This window comes from Doryrhamphus excisus, chromosome 5, assembly GCF_030265055.1.
Source record: "Doryrhamphus excisus isolate RoL2022-K1 chromosome 5, RoL_Dexc_1.0, whole genome shotgun sequence".
NCBI lineage: Eukaryota > Metazoa > Chordata > Actinopteri > Syngnathiformes > Syngnathidae > Doryrhamphus > Doryrhamphus excisus.
Window position 1 is genome coordinate 9,228,994 of NC_080470.1, and position 27,084 is coordinate 9,256,077.

The 27,084-nt window shown below is 42.0% G+C and overlaps 1 protein-coding gene across 1 annotated transcript; it reads right to left on the reverse strand.

Annotated features, from left to right (window-relative positions):
* Positions 1-18: 18 nt before the first annotated feature.
* gatad2ab (GATA zinc finger domain containing 2Ab) lies at positions 19-26,677 on the reverse strand. The gene is made up of 12 exons (XM_058073333.1): positions 26,497-26,677; positions 24,718-24,938; positions 11,032-11,340; positions 5,944-6,067; positions 5,737-5,868; positions 5,146-5,217; positions 4,354-4,470; positions 4,087-4,287; positions 3,430-3,679; positions 2,946-3,343; positions 2,718-2,871; positions 19-1,697 (listed from the first exon to the last, which is right to left on the reverse strand). The coding sequence occupies exons 2-12, from the start codon at positions 24,726-24,728 to the stop codon at positions 1,561-1,563; spliced, it is 1,905 nt and encodes a 634-aa protein (XP_057929316.1). The 5' UTR covers positions 24,729-24,938; positions 26,497-26,677; the 3' UTR covers positions 19-1,560.
* Positions 26,678-27,084: the final 407 nt, after the last annotated feature.

Sequence of the window (27,084 nt, forward strand, 5' to 3'; positions counted from 1 at the left end):
ACAACAAAGCAGCCAAGGAGGGGTTAAAATTACTTTTTATTGTTATTTCATAGAGCAGGGGAGGGGGAAAAAATCCCAAAAAACACATCTCATACATAATTTTCCTTGTCGTATGGATTTGAGCTGCCACCACCCCTTTAAAAACGGAATGGTGTTGACTTCAAACGGTGGCAACAGCAGGGTTCATTTGGGATCATGTCGCTGGCATTCACAAGATACAGCCGACTGATGCTGTTCATTTGTGGGAATGTTGAGACATAAGCTAGGATGTCACTAAAAGATGCAAGGCTCAAGTCCAAAATGAAAGCAGGAAGTGATGATACAGTATGAGAGGTCAAGCTAGTGGAATGCACAAACAACCTGGGCCACTGTTTCCTTCATTCTTTGCCACCAGACTGAAGAGGCGTTTCCAAGGAAGAGAATTGAACTCGGCAGAGTGGGAACTCCTTTTTGTATGATGCTCAGTGGCTGGTCAATACGCAATATCAACTGTTAAAAGAATGATTGGCAGCCATTCTGAAAATTGCTTCTTGACAGACAGATCCTTTTTTTGCAGTGGAGATTCACCATGCTTTCCTAAGGTGACCCTATAAATAAACGCGGAGACAGTTTTTGTCTAAAGAAAAATAATGCACCACAACCTAAAAAGGACTAAAAGCAAAACAAGAAAAAAAAAAAGAAGCATGTCACAAATATGACATTCCTGACAAATACACCCCCCTTCATCATGGGTCTTGTCCAGGGAGGCTCCACGAGTTCCATTTGGGCTCCACTAGTTCTTTGGAAGGTTTGTATTTTTTGTACATTATTCAATTAGGGTAGCCCCTCCATGTTTTCTACATTAGTCAGTGAAACCTGTTTACCTTTATTCTTCCTCTTCAAACACCAAAAGTATTTAAAAGTCGGCCACAATGTGGAAACCAGCAGATGTAAAACCACCTTCAACAGTAACGTGAGCAGTAATTCAGTGACGGAGGAGCGCAGAAAAAAATAAAACGAAAAAACACAGTATATGACTTGGAGATCTTAAACATAATCTTAAACATTCAGCCATACAAACAAGAATCCACCACACTTCTCTGGAAGTGCAGTTTTACAGTCTTTTTTTGTAATTTTTGCAAAGCTGAAGTTTTCCCAATGGTCCTCAAAAAGCAGTTCTTCCACCAGGTGGTGAAGGTAGGTAAGGCGCATACTCTACTGTGTCTAATAATAATAATAATAATAACAACAATAATAATCTTAATATCTTTTCCCTGTCTAATCCATAGACAGGAGACACTTGGGAACTCTGAGGCTATTCCCACTCATCTAAGCTGCAGAGAACCCCTTACCACCCCCAGAAAACTGGACAGGACATGATCCTTGTATCCCACACTTGGGGAAGGACTCTTGTTCCTCTCTAGACAAAAACAAACAGGGGGTAGTTTCTCTCCCGTCCTGCATCATTTTGTCCAAAGAAGTCCATAGAAAGGATTAGAATGTTATAGATGGGAGGGTGCATAATGGCTATCATAGATTTTACAAGGGGAAGGGGGCGAATTGGAGGAAACTGAGGCTGCATTATTTCCATGTGTTTGCTGCCTGGGAGATGGAGCGGGAGGGGATCATGTCCAGCAGGTACTCTCGCTGGCGCTCCACAGAGGAGCTCGTCTTGTGGGCGGACAAGCTGGAGGGGTTCACATAAGCCATAGTGACGCCTGCCAGAACACAAACGCACCCAGTGGTTAGTTAACACTGTGGAAGAGGTCGGGGCATTATGGGAGGAGGGGGTCACAATCATGTCGGAAGATGAAGGGAGCTGATTAGACATTACATGGTATTAGCTGTTGTCCAACAGTTGAGAGATTTTAAGAGGTAAGCTTTAATGTCCACTGGAAGTAGACTTGACTCAGTGTCCTATGTGAGCAAAAGTTACTTGTGTTTAATGACATGACTCACATAGACTGTAATCCCTGCGAATTGAGGATCTGTATTTATCTTTATACAGTAAACCTCGGATATATCGGACATTCGCTCACAACGGATCAGATTTTTTATAATGGATTTCGCCTATTTCGGACAAAATCTCCAGTCCTGTTCCAATGCATTTCCATTAAATTTCCCTCGCATATATCGGATGGCCGCATCGTGGCGCTCCGATTCGCCGAATTGTGACAGGCCGCTATACGACGTCATTTGCAGCGTTTGCAGCGTTGCCTGCGCGTCCAGGTACATTGGAAACATAGTCAAGGAAGTGCCTTTTTATAACGGATAAAATCCGATTTACGCATATACCGGATATAAATCCGATACATGCGTAAAACGGACATTTTCCGGTATACGCATATAACGGATTTCGCTTATATCGGACAAAACCAGTGGGAGTAATTGAATCCGATATATCCGAGGTTTACTGTATAAGCGTGAATAAAAATAGAAAATGAAATGTACCTCGTAATGATATAATAATAAAGCCAGAACCAGAATTTAAACATGGGACATTAAATATTCCTATATAAAAATATGAAATATTCCTGTGGCCGACCTAAGTCACAACTGTAATAATCATGTTGTTCATCAGCATCTCAATGGTCAATAAGTTATGAGAAGACCAGCAAAACCAGGGGACAAAAATGTAGTTTGAAGTGGCAAAAGAAAAACTTACAAATGAACTCTAAACTTACATCAAAATGCATGTTTCACATGTGTGCCTCTAAAAATAAATAAGAGTAGCATACCTGTATTGTTGCTACTCTGCTTCCTCCAGGCCACGTTGCCCTGGTTACTGTTGCTGCTGCTGGCACTGACCTTCGCACCCTGCTGCAGCGGACGTGCTGCTGAATGCTTACCTGGCCTGTTGCCCAATGCCGCGGCCGTCACTGCGCTCTGCAGCTATGACGAGGATAAGGTGAATGAGTGCGATGCGCCACAGAGCTTCATTGATTACAAAGAAAGGAGGTGCTAACCTGCTTAATGGCCGAGTGGTGGCCTGTCACAGATCTGTGCGGCATGGCAGCCCTGACCTGCTTGTACTGCTGAGACACCAGAACATCACTTTTGGACAGCGAGGGAGAAGATGAGGTGGTTTTGGAGACGGGTGTGGCAGAGGAGGTGGTGGCCTGGTGGAGGATACGTTGTTCGATCTCCTGCTCCTGCTGGAGTGCCTTCACAAAGGCTGCCTTCAGCCGACTGGTGTGCTCAGCCTTCAGGGCCTTCTTCTGATTGGACGACATGCACTGGTTACACAGGATGGTCCCGGCCTTCTCTTTCCTCCAACGGGAGGTGAAATCAGTTTTACACTGAGTGCAGGTGTATGGTTCTTTGGGAATTAAGCTGGACATGCCAGCTGTTGGCCCCAGGTTGCCTGTGTAATGGGAAAAAAATGATGTTTACATTCCCCCAACACATGAAAAAATAATTTAATGGAATCAGCCCCAAGTGTGAGCTTACCTCTGCCGAGCATGTCCAGGAGTTTTTGCACCACTTCCTCCAACCCCAACAAGTAGATAAACTCATTATTGGCCGCAGAAGGCAAAAAGTTAAACTCGGGGGCAGGGGGTTTTGGTGGAGGGATCTCCAGCAGCGTCTTTTCCAGCTGCTTACGGAGTGCAAGCTTGGCAGCAGCCTGTCGGCTGGCAGGTGAGTCATTGATGCTGGAGTTGGGTGACACTGACGAGCCCTTCATGCCAGTTGGAGATGCCTGAATAACAAAGTCGAAGAACATACAGTAGAACCCCCCTGAGTTACTTCTTTTTACACTTGTGCATGTATCAAAGCATGTGCTAAAAAGGGTTTAAAAAAAAAAAAGAAAAAGAAAGCAGGCGTTGCTACACAGCTTAAAATAAAGCCTGGAGCTCTGCCACCTATCAATCAGCTACAGACATGGAGTTAGTTTTTGTTTTGCTTCAGTAAATAGGCTAACCTAACATGATGTTGCAGTTAAAATGTGCCTAATGCCAGCAATAGTCGTGCTAGTGTTTCTAACATTTGCATACTCCTGTCCTAATCCTTAATGTTACATTGCTGCATCTGATTTCTACAATCTAAAACGGCAATGGCACTTGAACTAACACACTGTCAGAGACTCCAATGAATTTGAATTGTCACCTGTGGGATGTTGACCAAGATGCTACTGTTGGCCACATTAGCCACCCGTATGAGGCCCTGTTGAATGATTCTCTGCCCTTGCACCTGAACATTGGGCACGGAGGCCCGAGGAGCCAACAAAAGAGGAGGAGGGCCTGAACCGCTGTGCTGCTGTGGTTGCTGGCGCAATCCGGCGATCTGCTGGGGAGTCACAGTAATAATCTGTGACAGAGCCAGTGACATAAGGCAGTGCGAGACAAGAGACGTGAAGTGTCACTTGGGACTAACCTGGGCTCCTCTGACCAAGGGCGGCATGACTGTCTGAGAGTTGTGTTTGGATTGAACATGTTGCCCACCCCGCACCAAGGGAGGAGGAATCACCGTGCCTGAGCTGCGACCCGTCACCTGCCAACACAAGACAGTGGTGTGAAAAAGGGTTCTCCCACTTCCTGATTTTTTTTTTTGCACGTTTGTTATACTTACATGTATACTATACTTTGGTATACTACTATTAGACAGTCAATGACAACACAACTGAGCACAAAATGCAGTTTTAAAATAAAATGTCTTATTAACAGAGGGGGGGGGATCAAAACCTGTGCGCTCTCCCAGCATGCACGCACACACACAGAAGAAATTGGAGCAGCCGTGTCTGCTTATCAGAGGTCTTTAACGTGCACAACACGAACTTTAATGATGAGAGAAATGTTTTATATATCATACTAAATTTTGTCAGTGTGAAAAAAAAACATCGGTCGATCCCTAGTTTCCAGCACAAAGTGCCTTTTTAAGGTCATACCACAGCATCGCAATAGGATTCAGGTCTGAACTTATACTGCAAAGTCTCCATTTTGTCTTCAGTCATTCATGGATAATGGCTCTCACTGTGGTTCGCTGGAGTACCACATGGCTTTATGACCTTTTCCAGACTGATAGATTACTTTTTCTGTGGTCTTGGATTTCCTTTATGGAAAGGTAATTTACCTTGCTTTAATTGTTAGGTGACAACATAAAATAATAGTGTCATAATTGTGCATATGTTATGATTTTGTCCAGTTGGACATATCAAAAGGTGTTTACCTGGAGGGGTCCTTTGCTTGATGTAATGCTACCTCTCACCAGAGGAGGTGGAGTTGCCACAGAGCCAGACGCCTTAGGAAAAAGGTATTAAAAGTTAAAAAGGAAAACAGCAATTTTTAAAAACTTTGTCCATCATCAACAATCCTTTTGTGAAACATTTCTCTTGTATGTCCGTTCTACAGAGAGAAAAAACAGCTTGCATGAGGATGCTAACAATACACATAACAGGACATAAATTTAGTAAACAGCTCTCACAAAGTCTGCCATGATTAGTGGTATTGTGGTTGCTATTGATGGAAGTAGGCTATGGGCCCTGTAAAATCGGTGCGCCCACACAGGGAGCTTCAGTGATGCTTAAAATGTCCAAAATACGTCAAAATATTATTATTGAGTATTATGGGCTCTATACACGGGCTCTACACAAGCTGAGCTGTACATTTCTGTGATCTCTTATTAAACATTGATGGTTTACAGAATGTCTCGAACAGATGTGAGGATCAGCTGATCCATAAAGCACCCACATACACATAGGGATACTACCAAGAGTCATGATGGCTTGACTCGGTGTGACGCCTTTGTTTTTCCTCTTACCTTCTGAGCTGTGCTCTCCTTCTGGATCTGGCTCTGTCGTAGTTTCTTAAGCAGTACCAACTTGGCTTCCTGGAGTCGTAGTTCTTCTTTGAGCTGTTTGATGATTTGCTCCCTTTCCTCTGGGGAACTCTTCTACAGAAGTAAAAAGAGATTTGAGTAAAAATTCAACATATTTAACCATGTCGTGGTTGCAACGGTTTTCCCCACCATAAGTTTGTCCGTGTCCGTCTTGGTGAAGCAGTGGCCGTTCATGAGGGGACTGGATGGCTCGTTGTCTGATAACACAATCACGTCATCCGGTGAAGCCGGCTGGCGCTCCCTCTTGATATCACTGAGGGGAGACAAGGAACAATAATACTGATAACGTGTTTAGACACCCTATTAAGACTGAATGTGATGATAGAATACACTGGTCTGGAAACACCTTGGGATTTTGTCCACCAGGTGGTAGTATATAATTATGGTTGTGATCACCCTCCCAATGTGGAGGAACTGTGCACCAAGCCAATAAGAGGACAAGCACTGGGAGATCAATAATGGAGTAATGGCGGCAGAGGGAGAATAACAAAGGCTTGTCTCCGCCAAACAACATGGTCTAACAGACTTCAGCCGAGATGAGACGCTCCGTCAAACAAACATGCAAATTACAGGAGGAGCAGTTAAGACAATATGCAAACGGACTTTTCCTGAAGATGTGAGGAAAACAACTTATACAGATGAATCTTCAGGGGTAGGTGGAGATTAGCCCACGGGGGTGGAGGCCATTTTACATCACATGGGCTGCATGGCTGAAGAATACATCTGCTTCCAAGCACAGCAGGGAGCCTCTCTCGAACAAAAGTCAAAGTTGGACCCACACAGTTAAGAATTACTTTGACACAATGTGTCAAAGCTTAGGCCTGGTTTTTAACCACTAAAGAGGCCTCCCTCCGCTACCTCTGTGGCCTAGTCGGACAGGGAAGAGCCTGGGCCTAGACTCTCCCCTTCCTCCCAGCTGCCGACACCAAAGTCACAAGTTGAGCCGAGCCGAGGTCCGCCAAAGACACGAAAGAGGGTGACATGATGGGGGGAGGGGAATACATGGCCAGGAGCCAACCTATTGTGTACACTCTCTCTCATTCACCCAGTCACTCAACCAGTCACTACTTGGCACACCCCTCCCCCAACAGTACTTGTTCATCTTTTATATTCCCAACTGACTTCGCTCTTCACACTCTGTGCACACTTCTGGCTTCACACACGCTTGGCAACAGCACAACACCCAGCAGGACAACATTGCAGGAAGCTGTCCACCAATGAAGCTGCAACTATGTATGTGACATTGAGAGACATTAAACGATCATAGTTTAGCAGATGTTTTGCTGTGAAAGGCCTGTGTCACAACATCGTGAACGCCTTACACAGAAGTGGCGTCCCTCTGTTAAGGCTCTGATACTCCCTCCTAAGGAGGGACTATTGGTAGGTTGGCCATGTTGCTGCAAAAAATGGCATTCAATGTTATGACAGTAATGTGTGTCCCGAAAGCCTGCTTACAGAGAACAATCTCCCTCGCTTGTTTGCTCCTCGCTTTTGAAGGGTCATGTTTTCATGACATCATGGAGGAAAAACATCCTTCCTCATGGATCCCGTATACACGCCCACCACTTCACGTCACAGAAGACAGCTGTGTGTTTTTTATTTTAAAGGCCTTGCTATACATCTTAAAACATAGCCTGGAGTATTGTCCGATTATTTATGTTTTCTTCCACAAATAGGCCTACCTTGTATGACGTTGCGGTCAAAATGTGACTAATGTTAGCACTGTAGCTCAAACAGCTATGCTAATGTTGCCAACATTTGTGTCCTCCTGTACCACCTTAATGTTGCGTTGGTGCACCCATTACCTTGTTGGACAAGTGCAGTTACGATATATATGAAAAAACCGAATGTGCACAATAGCACTTCTGACAAACAGCTTAAAGTTAAAGCTACAGACACACAAAACAGTGTGTTCCCTACAGCGTTACTGAAAGTAGGGGTGTCATTCAAAAACTTGAAAAAAAGTGTCTCGTGGGCACCAGGCCTGAGACAATCATAAATTACTCACACAAATGAAAATATTGCCAAGTGCACGAGTGTCTGTTTTCTTGCGACACCCCTACTTTTAAGCAGTCTAAATTTTAGCATGGTGGCTATATTTCCATATACACTATTGAGGGAGGTCTGAAACGCATATAAAATTGTTGAAAAGTCGTATTAATATGGAGCCTTTGATAATTAATATGGCCCCGTTGCAAAATCACTCCCAAAAACCTACATTTATTGTTGCTCTCTTTCCTTTCAAGCTCAGCTCAAGTCTGAGGGGCCAACAGTTTACATTCCGTATATGCACTCATAATAAATTATGTCAGACATAGGGGAGTTAGAGGGCAATCTGACGCTTCTTCAGTTTTGAGCGAGTTCACTTGGGCCACCCTTGACAAACTGTGACGGAGATTGCAAGTCAGTTGAGAAGACCTCCCATATTGGGTTGGTTATGCAAGGTCCGGTGTTTCTGCACACCTCGATTTTACACTGACCTCCACACTCCACAGTACTGCATAATCAGGCAAAATCCCTATTTGCAGTGAGATTGTATGTTTTGTATAGAGCTTTAACCTCTGAAGGTTGTTTAGTAAAGACATAGTTAACAAATGGGATTAGATGTAGTTTGAAATTGTAAAGTATTAAATGTGGAGCAAAGACAAAAGCTTATGTCTTGATATTGAATAGAGTGTTAAGTGATTGAGTCAACACATGCTGAGAGGGTTCAAAGGTGACAAATCAGCAGTGGGAAACTGAGCTGAGTCACCTCTCAGTCTCCACGAACTGCCATCACATCGCCACGTGCATTTTATCTCTTCACCAATGCGCATCACATGACATCAGGCATTTGGCTGCATGGTCATGTGACACACCCACAATTCCTCCTGCATGGCCCCTCCCTCTTCCAACTGCTCCTTCCAATGTGGAAACCATGGCAACGGCCAGTTGGAACCAGTTTGTGACACGTAGCCTTCATTTTGTGCGAGGAGAAGCATGAAGTTCAGGTACTGCCCGTGGGAGAAAATGGAGCCCAGGGCACACAGGAGCCTCAAACTTTTTTTCAAATTGAGGGGGCAGGCAGATTTCCTCCTCCACCTCCTCCTTCTTGCATATGACCGCACTGCGACTTCCTGTTGGCTTCACAGCGCTCGCATGAGCAAAGTTGGAGAGGAACCTGAAACTCCAGTGGACACAGCGCTATGCAACCGCAATGAGCTTGCATGCAAAGAAACTAAAAATAACTTCATAGACCAACTCCTCCCACATGACGAAGGCTGATCAATAGTTGGACAACCACATCACAAGTATCATCAATTGTGGATAACTGGTAATGCTTGTGTTCTTGGCACCTTTTGTCCTCATAGATTCCACTTTGCAGCAGTTTGAAAGCCGATTACAGTTAGAAGAAAAGGGGTTTGTTGTGGAGAAAGTCGAACAAAACACTGAGCCACAGACCATGCACTCACATCATTAGGTTACTGCAGATTAGACCATGTAATGTGAAAAGAAAAAAGTAATTGGGGTGTTCAAATTCTACTCTTTTGCCACTGCACACAAAAGGGTGAGAATTTGACAAAACCTGCACCCCAGCTGTGTAACCTATGCTATTATTTCACAAATACACCACATGGTGAAACTGTTATTAAAGCCCAAGTCTGACTCCCATAAGTCAAATTGACTTGAAATTTCACACACAGCTCAATGTGCTCTCCCAAACAGCCATTTTTCAGGGTGTTTTGCTGAATCACTGCAAATTGTGGTGCCTTTAGATGACCCATCTCCTTCCTAAGTTACCACCTTAGCATGGGGGAGGAGTTTGTGCGTCCACATGATCCTAGGAGCCAAGTTGTTCAGGGCCTTGATGCCCTGGTAGGACACCCAGGACAAACAGGTCCTTGGGGAGGGAGCAGACAGAGAGTGGCTCATCAGACCCGAATGATGAGAAATAACGTTGGACTTAGATTTTCCTCACCCGGACACGGGTCACTGGGGCCCCCCTATGGAGCCAGGCCAAGAGGAGGGGCACGATTGTGAGTGTCTGGTGGCCAGGCCTGCACCCATGGAACAAAGAGGTAACATGGGTCCCCTCCTCCCATGGGCTCACCACTCATGGTGAGGGGGGCCAAAGGCAGGAACCTTGGCGTTCTGATCCTCAGCTGCAGAAGCTAGTTCTTGGCACAGGAATGTCAACTCTCTGGTGACATTTTCATAGATTCTGTTCATTAGTAGGGTCAACCAAGACGTTGAGGGGTTCTGGTTTGGTGGCTGTATATTGAGTCCCTGCTTTTTGCAGATGATGTTTTGCGTGCTGGCTTCCTTGAGCCGCGACCTTCAACTCTCAACGAGACCGGTGTGAAGTAACTAGGATGAGATCAGCACCTCCATATCAGAGGTTCTCACTCAAAGAGTGCCATCTCCGGATTGGGGATGAGATCCTGCCCCAAGTGGAGGACTTTAAGTACCTCACAATTACTACACACAACACAATCAAAGTGTGCCTGTATAGCCCAACTAAGCCATGTCTTCACTTTCCTGGTTTTTACATTGACATATCATCTTTGGGATCCCATTGTGTAGTAGGGCTTTAAAAAAATGTGGAAAAAAGAGCTGTGAAACTGTGGCCCGGGGGTCTGCCCAGCATTTGAATCTGGCTCGCCAGTCGCTTCCAAAATATTTAATTTAAACTTAACATACAAGTGGGCAACATGCCTTGCATGTAGTCAGAGTCAGTGAATCTGAGACAACCTTTTGATGGTTTTTCACACGCAGCCATTCAGAAAACTACCTTACCCATAATGCCAAACAAAACAAGTCAACAAATATGTGACACGCAACTTGTACCTCCCCACTGCATTGTATAGTAGTTAATAATAGTAAAATGTTTTATAGTTCATAGTTCACATTGCATATCACAAATTTATTGATCTATTCATGCACATTCCTGGTGTCTTATTCATAAAAAAATTACAATTTTGTTGCTGAATTGCTTCTCGAAGGAGGGGACACAAGCACTTATAGCAAAGTGTATGACACTTTTACGGATAAAAGAAGAAAAGTAATTCCAGGTGAGCTGTAAGAATTAGAATCTTAAACTAGTGTGTGTGTGTGTGTGTATCAAATATATAGTCTGGCCCCAACCCGCGAGTAAAAAAGTTTGCACACCCCTATTCTAGATGCACTGCACACGTGGTAATAAATTTGGGTCTTGAGGAGAAGTACATCCCATCTCACCTTTTGGATGTGCTCATATCAACAGGCTCGTCCCCGGTCTGCACCTCGACTTTGATAGTGGCCTTCACCTCCCCAGTCTTTAGGATGCTGGCTGCCAGTTTAGTGGACTGCTCATTCTTCAGTTTGATACCCTCCACTCTGGGCCCGACCAGGGCCAGGGGACTTCCGGCAGCATCCCCTTTCTCCAGCTTGACCCGTTTTGAGTCCATGTCTCCCAGAGAACCGGTAAGGCCCACACCGTCCCTCTCCATTGCCCTCTTCTGGCTGCGCGTTTGACGCACAGCCTCTTCTGACATGGCTGCTGTCAACCTGTAAAGATCGGAAACACATTGAAATGCTGAGTCTAAACATTTAATTGCTGTTTGCGGCACATAGACATGCTGACAATAGCGTGAAAATCATTATAGGAAAAAAAATAACCTTATTATTTAGACTTTGAAAGTGTGACTCTTTTAGTAACTGTATGTGTAAAATGCCATTGCCAAGCAGAAATGCTAGACTAGATATCACAGCACATCAGATACCCCAGACACACTGCAAAATATGACCTCTAGAGGCTGTGAGCATTATAGGATGACATCAGAACAAACCGATTGGATGCCAAGTTGAGACTGTGATGCGGCAATGATGTCAAAGCATCAACGAAACATCAATGCTTTTCAATCCATGATCTCGCCTTTAAGATCATTGCAAAAAAAGTCAGAAATAAACCACATGCAGTATTGTATTCACTGACTGAATGTGGCTTTACATCCATAAACCGATTTGAAATGCATATAAATAATGAACGAAGGGAATAAATGAACATTTGAGGTTACTTTTATATTTATTGAAGATGTGATTCTTGACATGATGTGGGGACGAGATCAACCACCGCAATCGTCCTGTTTTACCATGAGTTATTTCTTGAATTCAATAGTGTTTACCACCTCAATAACCTAAAACAGAGTCAAAGAAAGTTTCATGTGCAAGTTACATGATACAAGTAGGTTAAAGTCAGGTGGCTCAATTATTCCAGTGGTTTTCAACATTTTTCTGCCTAACCAGGGGAAAGCATTGTTGAAAAAAAAAAAAACAGTGCTGTAGCATCTCATCTCATTTATTACTCATCTAAACAGTGCTAATCTGTATTGTTCTTGTTTGCAACATGGAAATAAAATGCAATACAATGCTTTGAAGGCATTGCGAGTTTACTACGTTTTACCATCACTATGATATCTAGCCATTATAACTTTGCCAGTGGAACAGCAAGCACACTATGTACTACCTTTCTTAAAGGGGACCTATTATGATAATTTTTTAGACCCTTTGTATAGAGTTGTGGTCTCCTATAGAGCAGCTACACACAATAACCCGTACAGAAAACCTTTTAGATTTTGTCACAATCTGCACCTATTCCACCTGTATTTCTTTTGATTTGTGCTTCCTGAGAAAACGGTGTGTTTTAAATTTATTCCACCCATGGCCCGCCTCCGGGCATGCCCACTCGACTGTGATTGGCCACACACCCAAACCACAGTCCGCACCTCTGTGACATCACGAAGGGACAGTTTTACCACACCTTTTGAAACCGAGCACTTTGAGGCATCCCTAACTTCTTTCAGGGCTCATTTTCAAATGCGCAAACTTCCTTATCTGAAACTTTTGCATCGTTTAATAAGAGAATACAACGTTCTAACTACATTAAAAGCGTAAAAGTGAAAAAAGCATAATAGGTCCCCTTTAATGTCTTAAAATAACAAAAAACACTTTAAAATCGACCCACTAAAGCACTTGAAGACATTTTTTGGACTGAAACCAAGTGCTCAGACTAAAGACAAACCATCATTCTGTCATCACAAGGCTGACGATGGCTCTTTCCATCGCAAATTTGTGAAATTATCACAGCTTTGAATGACCTTATCCCAATATCCACTTAGACACAGCTAACTGCTTCCATAAAAAAAATCATCCAAACTTGTCTTGCTAATTGGGAGATGTACTGTTCTTAACCACTACAGAAGTAAAGAGGAGCGAAGAGAGTGTGTAAACCAGAAAAAAAATGTCCCTTAGTCATTTTTTTGCAGGGAGTTGGCAACCATAAGCAGCATGTACGTTACACAATGTAGGCATTAAGTCTTGCTCTGCAGGGCTCTAGAATTTATTTTGTAAGTGTGGAGCACAAGTTGGTCAGCAACAATAAATATTCAATAATAAAAACACAAAATCTGCAAATTAACGGGTAAGGTTGTAAAACATCTGGAAAAAAGGAACACCTTGTTTCCGGGGTCAACCAACCCAATTTGTCATTCTTACTGTAATAAGGGACTTCCCTGGTCAACTCAGTATGGAACACACACTTATCTGGTCACACATGCTTGAGTAGATATAAAAAAAATCTCTCACATGTCGCAAAACGTGACCATTTCGTTGCAGACTGGAGCCCTGCTCTGTATTATATGTTGTCAGTGCCTAAATATCTATGCATAAAAAGGTAAATTTAACGATATTACATTGCAGAGTTATAATGAAGGCGGAATGTTTTAAGTATTGTTTCTAGGTCGAGAGGAGAGTCTTTTAGCCTACTTGTGTGGAATGAACACAGTGACACAGCTAGAATTATTTTCAAAGCCTAAAAAACAAAAAGGGATTGCAGAAAAATATATGTTCATTTGTCATGAATTTAAAAAAATGATTTTATTACAGGTTTCATGAGACAAGATCTTGCGACATTAAAATGGTATAATATTTCTCGTTGAACAGAAATGCTGTCTCATGCTAACAAGGTAGTCAGAAGACTATGACCATGAGATTGTGAGCTATGGCATTGCTACAGTGAATGATAATTCATAATATGGAAGTGGAAGCACGCGAGGCAAGATTGGAATGGCACATTAAGTGATTTGCACACGCTATAAACCTAGCACAGGTGTTGTCATTCCACCGACACTGCCGCGCAGTTGCCATCGTTGTTGGTCGACATATTACTCACGTCGAGGGTCACCAATGGTGGAGCTGTGATCCGAACGAGACTGACCCTGACAATAACTTGTATATACCGTTTATTCTCTGCTGAACAACAAGCAACAACCACTTAGCAACAGTTGCTAACAACAATCACATGACCTGAAAAACAGACAGAAGCAAAGACTCAGAAAATACACAATCCAACAATTCGCAAACACTTGTTGGCAAGTTGTAACCTGCAAATTCACATGCTATGAAATAATGTTGATTGGCTGGTGGACCATTTCCCACTGACGCGGGGACGTAATATGTACGCTGGCAGCAATGATCCAATTAGAGGACAATACGCAATAGGTACAGTATGTATGCATGCATGCTGGCAGCAATAAACCAATCAGAGAACATTACATAATACTTACTTTCAAATTATCCTGTACTTTTTTGGTTTCTTTCTTTCAGCTTTTACTGGTACATAACAATGGCAAATTTAGCTTGTCATCCCTTGAACACAAACTGCTAAAACAACATTCAGAAAATACAGTGAATAACTTTCAACGTCAAATTCAAGCACACCCTTGTAAGGTTTCAATGGTGTCAAGTACAACATGATAGTAACCCTTGGGGATGAAGCTGTGTCTAAGAACTGTGTGGCACTGAACAGCTGCAGGTCAATACAAACTGCTTGTCCCACAAGAGAGAGGGGATGGCATCCTGATCCATCAGTTCAGTTAATGTGCTGGGTGTATCACTTGCTGCTAAGCAACAAGTCATGTAAACAAAATGGTTCTGTGTCAAAATGGTTCTGTGTGCGCCATGCACGCACACACACACACACGAAACAGACAAAAATGGATGTTGGTTGCATCGCACACTCCCAAGAGGTGTATCTTGTCTCTTGGTTTTTGTACAAGCTCTGGAGGCCCAGAGTATGACTTGAGGTCACTTGCAACCTCCAGCGTATGGGAAAGTTCACATCCACTTTCTAGAGACACACTTAAACTGTGCACCTGTCCAAAGAGGTTTGCGCATTTGGAATCGAGCCCTCAAAGAAGATTGGGATGGCTCAAAACGCTCGGTTTCAAAAGGCGTGGCAAAAACATTCCTTTATGACGTCACAGAGGGGCGGACTTCCTTATAAGGTTCATAGTTATGAAGCACTTCAGGCGTGTGACCAATCACAGCGGAGTGGGCATGCCTGGAAGCGGGCTGTGCATGCCTGGAAGCGGGCTGTGCGCTGCCGTTTTGGCAGGAAGCACAAATCAAAGGAAATACGGCTGGAATAGGTGCAGATTGTGCAAAATCTAAAACGTTTTCTGCGTGGTTATTGTATGTAGCTGCTCTATAGGAAAACCAAAACTCAATACAAAGGGTGGGAAAATGAGCAAATTTAGGTCCCTTTCAAAGAAAACATTGAACAATACAAACCTGTTGGCAATGCATGTCATTTATTTATTTATGGCATCGCAGAGAAGGGTGGCATGCGCTCTGTTTGCGTTCCGTTCACGCAAAAATGGTTTACACTGGCACAATATGATCACATGCCCTCATGCCTTATATACACCTTGTCACCTTTGCTCTTTTTACAACTCGTAGGCATTCACAGCTCTTTGCCCTAGCTAGCTTTAGCACTAGGTGTCAGTCTGGAAGTGCAAAGGGGGTGGTGGCTGACTTTCAGACCTTTGCGGCAATAGATAAGTCAGGATATGTCAGACAATGTCAGGATAGGCCCGATCTCCTGAAACCAATAATTAAGGAAATCAGCCAGCCCATGGATGCATACTCAAAAGTGGAGCAAACTAGTGAAGGAGATGACCGACATTGAGTGCTCTCTTGGGACACATAGTGTTACAGTCAGAGCATCATTAAAAACTACATTTTGCCTAATAGGGCACCGTTAACTTTCATTTCACTAGCTAATGTTTACCTTTAAATATTCCACTTCCACAACCTATAATGCACATAAATCCAGCAAAGGCAACACAACACTGCCGGTCCAGAGTTGTGAAAGACCATTTACTTCCCTGTGACCTAAATGCTACAGAGTACAAATGTCCACATTTAATAAATCTGGCTAAGAATGGACTTAAAAAGGTAAGAAACCAGCATCAATCCAAGCAATCACACACACATATAATTCAATGGTAGTCCCATCAAAAATGAATTGAATCTGATTGATCCCAACAAGCACATAGCGGGCTGTGCTGTTTCTTGCAGCCTGCTTTGTTCATGTGGGAGGAGTGGATGTTCCTCTTGTTCCCCCTCAGAGTAATAAGGCCTAAGGGTAGGCCAGATCATTAATAGAGAAGACAACCATATCAGAGGGAGACAGCGCAAGAACATCTACTCTATTCTGTCTCGATGTACGCTTCTGTAAATCAATAAGCAAAATATACTTGCAATTCTTTTGAGAGGACTGCATAGGTGAGCATCAATCTTCTTGTCTATAAAACAGGTTGCATGGAATAAATCTCTAAGCCTGGTGTTTTGTATGTGAAAGCAAATGGAAATCTCCTGACCTGGTTTGACACTACAGAGTCTCTCGCCTTTTGTGTCCAGGGCTAGAAGGAAAGAAGATCAATGGCAACGGCTCATCTCCCCTGCCCCCCCTCAGGTAGCATACCAGCCTCTTATCTCCAGCTCCATAATGATTTCTCCACTGGGAGACGACTGGGCCCAGTCAGCCGACACATTAACGGCCATTTTCAGTGTGCAAACCTTTCTCGTCATGTCTTTATGGTTCAATTAGAGAAAAAACAGTCAATAATTTGAAATTATTTTGAAATTTCTTGATGGTAGACATCACTTTAAAAATGTAGCCCTTGCTCTGCTCTCTCTCTCTCTCTTTTAAATGGTTTTCTCACAGGATCAATGTTACAGTAATAGCCATTGTTCCACTGTGTGTCATCAGATGTCACACAGTGTATCGCCACTTTGACAATCATGATCCGTTTGACATAAGATATGTGTTCGGTAAGCATTGTTTTATAACAAGTATCTGCATTCAAAACAGGTGTTTCCTCTGAATGAGGACATGTTTTTGCAAACCGCAAAATAGTTGAGACAAAATCAACAGCACCTCTACTGGTACGGTTGGGATATGACATTAGCATACCTTGATATGGACATTACCATACCTTAATTTTTTAGATGTACCACGATATGACGATATAAAATTTAAATTCAGCAGTCTTGCATAAAAAGCTACAAACCTTAACCCATACAATGAAATATACTCTCAAATTGTAATGCACATTATTTATTGACAACAAATTGGCTGATTTTTCTAATGGGAAGTCAGCCTCTGCACACATCGCGACTAAATCTTCAACAAACTGTAATGTATGTGCTTGTGATGAAGGAAGATGTAGTCGCCCATGCAATTCCAACTGCATATGGAGATATTTTTAATGACTCTCTTATTTACAGTTACAGAAAATTGCGCTTTTCTTTTGAAGGCCGGTAGTATGTGCTATGTGTTAAGAATGTCTGTACTGCGAGTTGGGTACAAGAATGAATGTGCTTCCCGTCTTCACTGAAAACCTGCACGTTGTCATCCAGCATTGTGAAACGCTCCCTACATTAATGTGGTGAAAATATACTTATCTAGCCCAAGTCACACAAGCAACAACACTAGCATACTAAACGTAGCTAACCCCGCTATCTTCCATCCACACACACACAGAGGTTCCGCCAACCTTCACTGGTATTTATCACGATTTCAACCCGTTCAGTTTCGGGAGGAGGTGGTTTAGTGTTTACAGTGAGAGCGGTCTGCAGAGTAAATACTTTCTCTGCAATGAATTTCATTCATCTTATTTATCAAAGTCCGCCACGCCACGCAACTCGACTAGTTTAAGTTTTCTGCTGAAACAGAAAAGGACGAGAAGGTGGCTCTTTTGAATAGGAGTGCTGCAATCGCAGCTCGTCATTCGTCCCATCACAGGGACAAATGTCAAAGGGAGCTATGGTTTCCTTTTTTCATGCACTCCTAATCATTACTAAAGTTAAAAATGAAGTTGTTATGTATATCAGTATATGTTATATGGATAAGTTTTCACATTTCGGAAATTACAGCACCTGTCCCCAGCTGCTTCCAATAAAAGCCCCGTCCGTCCTCTTTGCAGTTCGGCTAAATAAGCGTGTAGGCAATAATTGCACCATTTACGGGACTCAACAATAAATTCAACAGAATCCTAAATATGAAGTCATTTCAATAGTTATCTTAATTGTGCTAACCAGGCTTGTGGAGTTGGGTGCACAGACCCAGCTGAGGTGGCGCCAAGTTTGGGAGGCGGGTGGGGGATTAAGGGGTTGTCGGGCACATGTGGATGGCCGAGACATAATCTGACAGTACCAAAAGTGAAAAGACGCTTCCTTGTCTTCTCACACACTCAACCTCTGTCTTTCCTTCCCACACATACACACAACAACAACAGAGAAGGTAAGTATGCATGTGCCTGCTTGCGTGTGTCCCTCCCTACTAGTTCCGTCCCGGACGCCAAGGGTTAAGCCCCTGCCATTTTAACGCCACTGACAGATCAGACCATTAGGGTGTTACCTAACAAAATGGAAGCCTTTAACCCTGCATCTGCCGGACTGGTTGCATGTGTGCGTGTCAGTGTGTGTGCGAGTGTGAGCCGGAAAGAGCCAAAGGCACACTGAAGAGGTTGTGTGTGTGTGTGTGTGTGTGTGTGTGTGTGTGTGTGTGTGTATGAGAGCAACAACAAAACAAGGAAATGTATGTCTTGTAAATGATCATCCATGAACATCCATTCTCTCAAGCAACAGCTTTTAAAGGACACACAAGCACAGCATGACAACCTTCAGCACGGCATGGAGTAATTGATTCCCACTACTCCACAGATCCTCCTTTATTGACCACAAAATGACCCAAAACATTTACTTGCCATAATGAAAAGGAATTGCTGGATGGAGTAAGTTTCTAAAAATCAAATTGGTTCCAAATGGTTTCCTTATAACCCTATAAAACCAGAAGCCCAAACCCAGAAACAGAGCGGCGGGCCGGGACACACGCAGACTGCTATCAGATTACATTTCTGAGAAATGGATACAAGCAGGAAGTGACAAGAGTAAGTGAGTAAGTTAAAAAAAAAACATCTAACAAAGTACTCGAGCATATACCAGACAAGACCTATAGGAACACTGACACAGCTTCTGGACACAAAAGGAAAAAACACTGGACGACCAGGTTGGCTGATCATTCTTAACTTTTTAGCTATTAAAAATTAATTTTTACCCAAAATATTTATTTCATTCACAATAGCAATGCATTTGCAGGTTGTCAAGAGCATGCCGTGGCAACAGAGGTTGCGAGACACCGCAATCACATGACCCTTTTAGCCAATTAGAAACCTGAAGAAAGTCATACCTGGAAAAGGCACATCAACAACAATGAGAAAAAAAGTGAAAACAGACAACATGAATTTCACAATCAAAAATACAATAAAAGAAATCATGGAAAGGCTGTGTTTACAAGGATTTTAGAAATTGTTTGTCCTGGCAAGAGCTTACCACAAAGTCAGTTTTTAGTATCCTATAACCGTTTGCATGCGGACCAAAGGCTATGTTTTGTGGTGATGGTCTAAAAAACTGTCAGTAGGCTGGATTAGGATAGAAATGCATGTGTGTGGATGACCACAATGTATCCCAAGGATCATCATCCAATTATTTATCTTGCTGTATATTAACTCATTCAATCCCTGCCGTACCCCTTGGTAGCGGCCATTTTTTATGATTTTGACTTATTTTTCCCAAGGCCCACTGAATATTGTGTCCTAGGGCTGTATAAACATTTTTGGTAAATACCAAAAGAAAATTAGACTCATCGGAAAAAAAGTTTGTTTCTACCTTTTTCCGTTCTTTAGTAATCAGTTAGTTATTTGAAAAAAAACGTAATACATCTTTGGTAGTGAATGAGTTAAAATATACCACAAAAAAACCTAGCAGGTTCCAATAATGAGGTCAACTGTCAAACTCACATATTTGAAACTATTCTGCATATAAAAAAATGTCATTAAAAGATAAATGCATTGTCTCATATTGATTATGATCCACTGCCCTGTCAGTGAAACTATCACACATCTATTCTCTTACTGGACCATACAACGTCATAAGCACTGATAACTGCACCAGAACACAGCTAAAAATACACCTACTCCTTTTTATGACGCTTATTTGCGATTGGGGAGAAGCCAGAGAATGATGGGTTATGGTTGATGACATTTTGAGTGTATTTGTGCAATTAAAATGGTCTTCATTGCAAAACTGATGAGAATGAAGCGGTAACAAATGTGTTCCCATTAAGCTCTGGGATGAGAAGTCATTTCAGGCAATACTGGTCATGCGGGTTTCACTTGTGAGCAAAGAAATAAATGTATTTATCCAAGGCAACAGCTGGTTTCTTACAGTGGAAGTATGTGCAGTTTGATACTCACAGCAAATAAAGAAGCAAGGGAAGTACAGTACAGTACAATATCATGGTTCAATTATCGCTCCCTCGCTATATCACATTTATTTAGAATTGAATTGATCAATGATTGCTGTTTCATGGTAGACTATGGTCTATTTTTAGTCAAAACATACCAAAAGGCTTAGTATTCTGGCCACTCTGCGGCAGTAATATTCCATGGATGGGACATCCATTCTTATTACTCTGCCTGGCACTCGATGTTGCCAGCCATGAATGCAGACTGAACAAAGGTTCTCTGCCATTCTGTGTGGAAGTGGTAAGTTGGTGGCTTCTTAATTTCTGGCTAGCTCACTGGCCTTCTAGAGTCCCTGTAGCAGAATAGTTGTGCAATCCAGTGTAAAAAATAAAAACAAAACAATAGGAGTGGAAAAGGTGACTATAGGGGTGTCATTTCATGTTTACAGGGCTCTAATGTAAAAAAAAAAAAAGCTTTAGTTAGAAAGTTATAAATAGGTTTTCTATGCTCCAACTATAAAAAATATTGTATTTATTAACAAGGAATCATAGAGGAAATTAATTTGTCCCGTTCAGGTCCAGAACCTATTAACTGCTATAAAGTGAATTAAGGTAGAAAAATGGTTAAAACACTGCAACACCAGCAAAAAATAGCACCATGGATGTAGCAAATAATGTGACGTAAGATGAATGTTCACTGGCGATGGCAGTGTGGCGTATGATGATTTCACCTTGTGGGATAGTGTCTTGCCAAAGTGGTGTCAACAGTTTGTTGCTTGGCAAACATTCACCATCTCTGAGACCACATTGGTGAACTTTACTTTCTTGCCGGTGTGCTTATGGTACAATGCCAGTTAAGATGGATCACATATTACATGCTTCTACTCAAATTCCTACGCACATCTTGCTAGACCTTAGCTCAATGACCATCCTTACTTGCTCTTATGACCCCCGATGATGCCAACACAGTAGTGTGCCAGTAATGTAAGCGGGAAATTACTACTTTTTATAAATTATGAAATTAATCTCTGTCCTAGCTGCTCAGTAGTAATATAGCTAAGTCAACAATGATAAAGTAGAGTTACACTTTATTTTATGTTGCATTTAGTGTAAATGCCCCAATTAACTATTATACTATACTATACTACAGTCTCCAGGTGTGTGGTTCGCGAAAGCAAATAACAGCCAGGTCTCTAATTAGCACCAGGTCAAAATCATTACAACTAACGGCTGTGGCTGTAGGCAACCTCCTGATGTACGTGTAGCTTTGTGTTTGTATGAACTCCAATAATAGAAGTAATAGAAGCATTTGGAATACCATGAGGGGTCAATAACGATCTACCTATGTATGTGCTTTAAAATGCTGCTAGTCAGCTGCCAGTTTACAAGAAGCTGATCAGCGGAATCCTGGCTGGGCAGTTTGCTCCTTAATGTTATTACAACATTGGTTCTGTCGTTGTTGTTGTGTCAGTTGTGCAAGATACTCAACAAGATAAGTCAACAAATGGCTGCATGGTCAAAGAGAGCTAAGGTTTTCTTTCCATTTTTTCATGCACTCTTTGTCTGTATGAATTTCAGAAATAACAGTCTTTCAATTAACGCCCAGTCATCTTTGCAGCTTGATTAAATTAATATCCTGGCAATAATTAGACCTTTATGATTATGAACTTGATAATCAAGTTGGAATGGGCTGCTTACTGATTTCAAAGTATATCACGGTATGAAAAAACAGTTTCAAAGCCACTAAAATTTGGCGTCATACCGTTTCTACAATGGGAGTTAGAGTGGAGGTCCCGCGCAGCCATTTCACATCCCTTGTTAATTCCTTGCAGTTAAAACTTGGCTTCGATGCGTTGAAACCACAGCCGTGAGATAGCACAAGCATGGTTAGTTGTCTTGTTAGCACTGAGCACCGCCAGTACGGCCACGTTGTTGTCTGCCGACATATTACTCACAACGAGGGACACCAAATGCGGAGATGTGATTGTCAAGGAGACAAGAGTAGAGGATAAGTGGTGTAGAGGGTTTTACTCTCCACAGAGCAACAACCAGTTACAACTCAGTTGCTAACAACAATTACATGAACCGGTAACAGAGGTCTGTGGAAAAGTGAAATGAAATAACAAAGAACGACTTTAAAAACAAATTCATGCTGTGACCTTCTTGGGTCACTTGATTGCATTTAGTTTGGGATTTTAGTTTTAGCCACAGTGACTGTTCTGACAACTGCATTTTAGCTATTTTAAATACATATGTTCTACTTTCATAGTGTTGTAGTATTATATGCTTTAAAATAACTGCTTTGATTGACTCTTTTTCTTTTCAATAAAGATATTCCAAAATAACAAATTTTAGAGTAATACCATCAAACTGTGGTATTTCTTCCCGGGTTTTTCCATACAATCAGAATCTCATACCGGACCATGTCTAAACACACCCTAAATTGTTAAATTCATTCATATTGATACTTAAGTGGCAGCTCACCAAGCTCACAGAGAGGGAAGCAGGCTGTTTAAAATGAAGTTTTTTTTGTTTTTAATGCTAAAACCAAGTCAATGCAGATCAAGCTATGCTAAGTAGGGCCATTTGATTTCTGTATGAACGGAATCGCGGACTGAATCATGTAATCGATCAATAAGAACAGAATCTACTGTTAGACAAAGAATCTTGCAGAAATTGACACAAGGTGAATGAAATGCTTTGATCATGAGTAGAGAAAACGTTTATGTGCGGAAGCGTTTCCTCGGTGGATGGCTCAATCGTGGTGGACCGCTCAATCATGGCAGGATCTCATCGCAAACGCTGGTTTTGTGCCCAGTTTAACAATCAACAGACATTCTGAACACACACACACACAACACACTTCTGTCCTTCATTTCCTACCAACTGTGTAAACAAAATAAGGGTCTCGTAATGTCATAAATTAATTGAGTTGCATTGGTGATGACGTCTTTCTTAATCACAAGTATGGTCATTACAGTTTGAGGATTGTGTGTGTGCAGAGGCTGACATCCCATTAGAATAGTTAGCCAAGCTACATGTGTTTCCATACAATGTATTGCCAATGATGTGTTGCATCAATACATGTACAGATTTTTACACTTTTTTGTGTCACCAAAGCAGTTTAGTATATTTAAAGAAAGAGCAGCCTGCATGCCATCTTTTTGTTATAGCCGTCAAATGAAATACTACTTACCAGGACTTATTCACATAAAATTAAGCCATAATTCTTGAAACTTTCAAATATTATTGCTACTAGTATTCTTTTGGCACAAATTAAAAAACAAAAACAAGTCACTGGCTGAAAATAGCTGCTTGGTCTGAAAAGTTTTTTTTCTTTTTAACAGATTTCAATTGCTATTTATTTCTCAAATTTCAAAATTACACCTAAATCCAAAAAAACTCGGAAGTGGGCCAGCATCGTATACCATCCACTGTATAAGTGAAACGACTAAGAGCATCACATAATCACAGTTGTGAATTCAGACTCAACACAATGCCAGAGGAAACACTGACAAAACCAGACTGCCGTCCGCATTAACGCCACATACATATGAAGAATCACAATGAAGCCCACTAGGGTAAATAAGAAACTGGTCACTCAAGCAGGATTCCACTCTTTGCTCCAAAAAAAACCCTGCCTGAGGTTTGTGAACAAAACCAATGTCTGGGGCGGTCACTGTCATCGGTTTTGTGGTGCAAAATCACAGAAAAACCAGATAAACACTGTACATCAACAATGAAACATCACAACATTATCATATAAGAGAAAGCTAAAAATACCAGTATTCATAAACCAATTGTTTTTGCTGGGCCTTCAGTTTCAGCAACACTTCCTGTTAACCTTTAAAAGAAGACAAAGCACTCAAAGATGCAGCAACTCTTTTTTAGCACATTCCATTATGGAAAAAAAAAATCACAATATGCTGATGTCCCACCCATTACGATGGCAAAGAAACAACTGCTCAAAGTTGACATCAGTATTGAGCCCGAATCTACTGTGTGATGTTATATAATGGTAAAGCATGGGAAATCAATCAAATCAATGGGGAAATAAAAAGAATTACCAATTTAACCAAGACTTCTAAAGAGGTGGGGCATGGATTGAGGAAGACATTCACTATCCTTACATGCAGTCAATATTCGGGTTAAGGTCAATATTTCAGTTTCTGAAACATTAACCCCGCAGACAGCGTGCAAAGAAAATTGAGATGCGAAATATTTGAAAACGATGCACGCAGCCGGGACGCACGGGCAAACCAGGGGAGGAGTGCATGTGGTGCAAGTGTAAGTACATCACGTCCATTGGCCAGCCACGGCAGTGACTCCTCCTGCAACGAGGGACGTACTCCTCCAGTTGTACACTATGGTTTCCCCACCTCGATGGACGCACGGCGGTGTAGCGTATCCGACATTAACCAGAATGTACAGCGGCAGTTTCTCCCGCTCTCCACTCCCGGTCACAATAGCTGTAGGGAGCCAGTTTGAGCACGCCAGCCACAGTGAGGAGCAGCTGCTGTAGCAATGGAGGAGGAATTACACGATCACCCGGACACAGTTTTTCGCTGTTACACATTGCTAGATACACATGCGTAGCAAACTGTGACCCCTGTATCGAACTGTTCGATACAAATGCACATATTGTTGCACCCATATATATATATTTATATATTAAGATGTGGCGAAGACTGTTTTTTATCGTAAAATATGGAAAAGTGGACAGATTGTTCTGACATCTAGTGCTCATATTTACTGTTAATCTCTAAAATTCTCCCAATTTTTACACATATCCCTGGCTATACAGGACACAAATTGGACTCAGATTTAACTTTAACTCAAACAAGAAACTCTCTTGCCAAAAGCAGTTTGAAGCCCGATGATGCAGTAAAAAAATCTTGAGTCATGCATGTCTGCTTACATCCATCTCAGGCTTTTCAAAGAATAAGAACCCCCCCCTTCGCTTCCTTCCTTGAGCAAATCCATAGGCCATCATAAAATGCAAAGCGACATGTTCCCCCATCAGTAGCCTACTATGGAGGGTGCTCCCTTACTCTCAAGTAAAGGTGAGGAGTGTGCAATACAAGTAAAATGTGGTGCTGAATTCAAACATCTGCTACATTAAAGTGAGTTATTAACAAGACAAATGCATGCATGTGACCTTTTTCCACTTACTACAATCGATTGACACTTAAAGAACAAAGTGATGTTTCGAGGACAATATAAAGACAACACGGTGGAGCCACGAAAAAAGCGTCCACCATTACGCCTCCATAAAAGGCTTTTCACGGTTGAGCTAATCTGACAAAGTTTTAGGATCGATGGCTTTACGGAGGCAAAAATAACACCACCCCCACTTGCTGGAAAAGACTGTTTGTATTGGTAATATCCCCCCGCAATGCTGTGAAAAAAGTAGTGATGTTTAAATCAACTTTTGATGGTGCCAACTTTTCTTAACAACATCAACAAGAAGCCATCATGCTAACGTTCACTTGGTGGCTTTACTAACAACAACCTGCCCATCTGTCCGGTTGACTGTAGCTAAGTAAGGCCACACTAGTCATTAACAACAAGCATCGTTTTATTTATTATTTTAAGTAAGCACATTAGTTTCGACTGAAAACAAATCAATGGATGCCCAAATAGCGATATAGGACAAGACAATGACCTCATCTAAAAAGAGGCTAGCTAACGAGCTAAGTTAGCGTGCTAATGATCTCATGCTAACTCTCTGGACACTTGCCTGCCCAGACAGACTCGTTTTATTCACGCAGTCTGGCGTTAATTACTCACACGAAATATTGCATTTAATCTACTTTTATGTCACCGCTGTCGATATGAGGATTAAATGTACATGATAAGTTACAAGTGGAGCACCGTGAATCAAGTTGGTATTAATATTTTAGGTGTGAGTGTTTGTGTGTGTGAGTGCGTGTGTACACGCAAACTGTTACCTTGCATGATCAAGCTAGGCTAACTGGCTAGCATCGCCAGAGAAAGTTGCCCGTGTCGCCGCGGTTTAATTGTAAATAAAAAGGTAGTGTAAGTTGTTAAGGTGGAAGAATGGTTGGACTTACGGAGACTAGCGGGTGCTCGGCCGAGTTCCCCTGTGACTCCCTGGTGTTTTATGTTGGTATTATTGCTGGCTTCTGTGTTACTAAGAAAAAAAGAAAAATCCAGGGGAAGCCCTTCTCTTCTGTCCGCCACTGCCACTCTGCTTGCTAATATGTGCCACCACACAAGCGACGTCATGCTGCGTTCACGTTCACATCGGAAATGTTAGATTTCTAACCGTTGGCTGCAAAACAACATTCCAATAGCGCCGAGGTCCTCAATGCAAGCAAAATAAACATTTACCGTATTGACACGAATATAGGAAGATTTAAAAGGGCATATTTTGGGGTGAAGAAGTCATAGTTAGTCGATTCCAATAAAATAACCCAGCTGCATGGTAGTGCTTCATTGATGAATAACTTTTGAAACACTTTTCCAGTCAGTGTTGCTGTGCTGCATCTCTCAGGTTACTGATATGTGAGTGACAAGAAGAAATGCTCACTTTTAGGGTCAGGGTGATAAACGCAAGGCTCCGAATATAAAACATTTTTTTGTGAGAAAGGAAATTAGTGTAATATCTATGTAATATATATATATAAACACAAGTTAAC

Bases quoted from the DNA above. Each gene is read 5' to 3' on its own strand.
- gatad2ab (XM_058073333.1), bottom strand. The intron at 3,680-4,086 runs GTGACAATTCAA...TTTGTTATTCAG, and splicing joins TCTTGGTCAACATCCCACAG to GCATCTCCAACTGGCATGAA. The intron at 2,872-2,945 runs GTTAGCACCTCC...TCCTCGTCATAG, and splicing joins ACCACTCGGCCATTAAGCAG to CTGCAGAGCGCAGTGACGGC.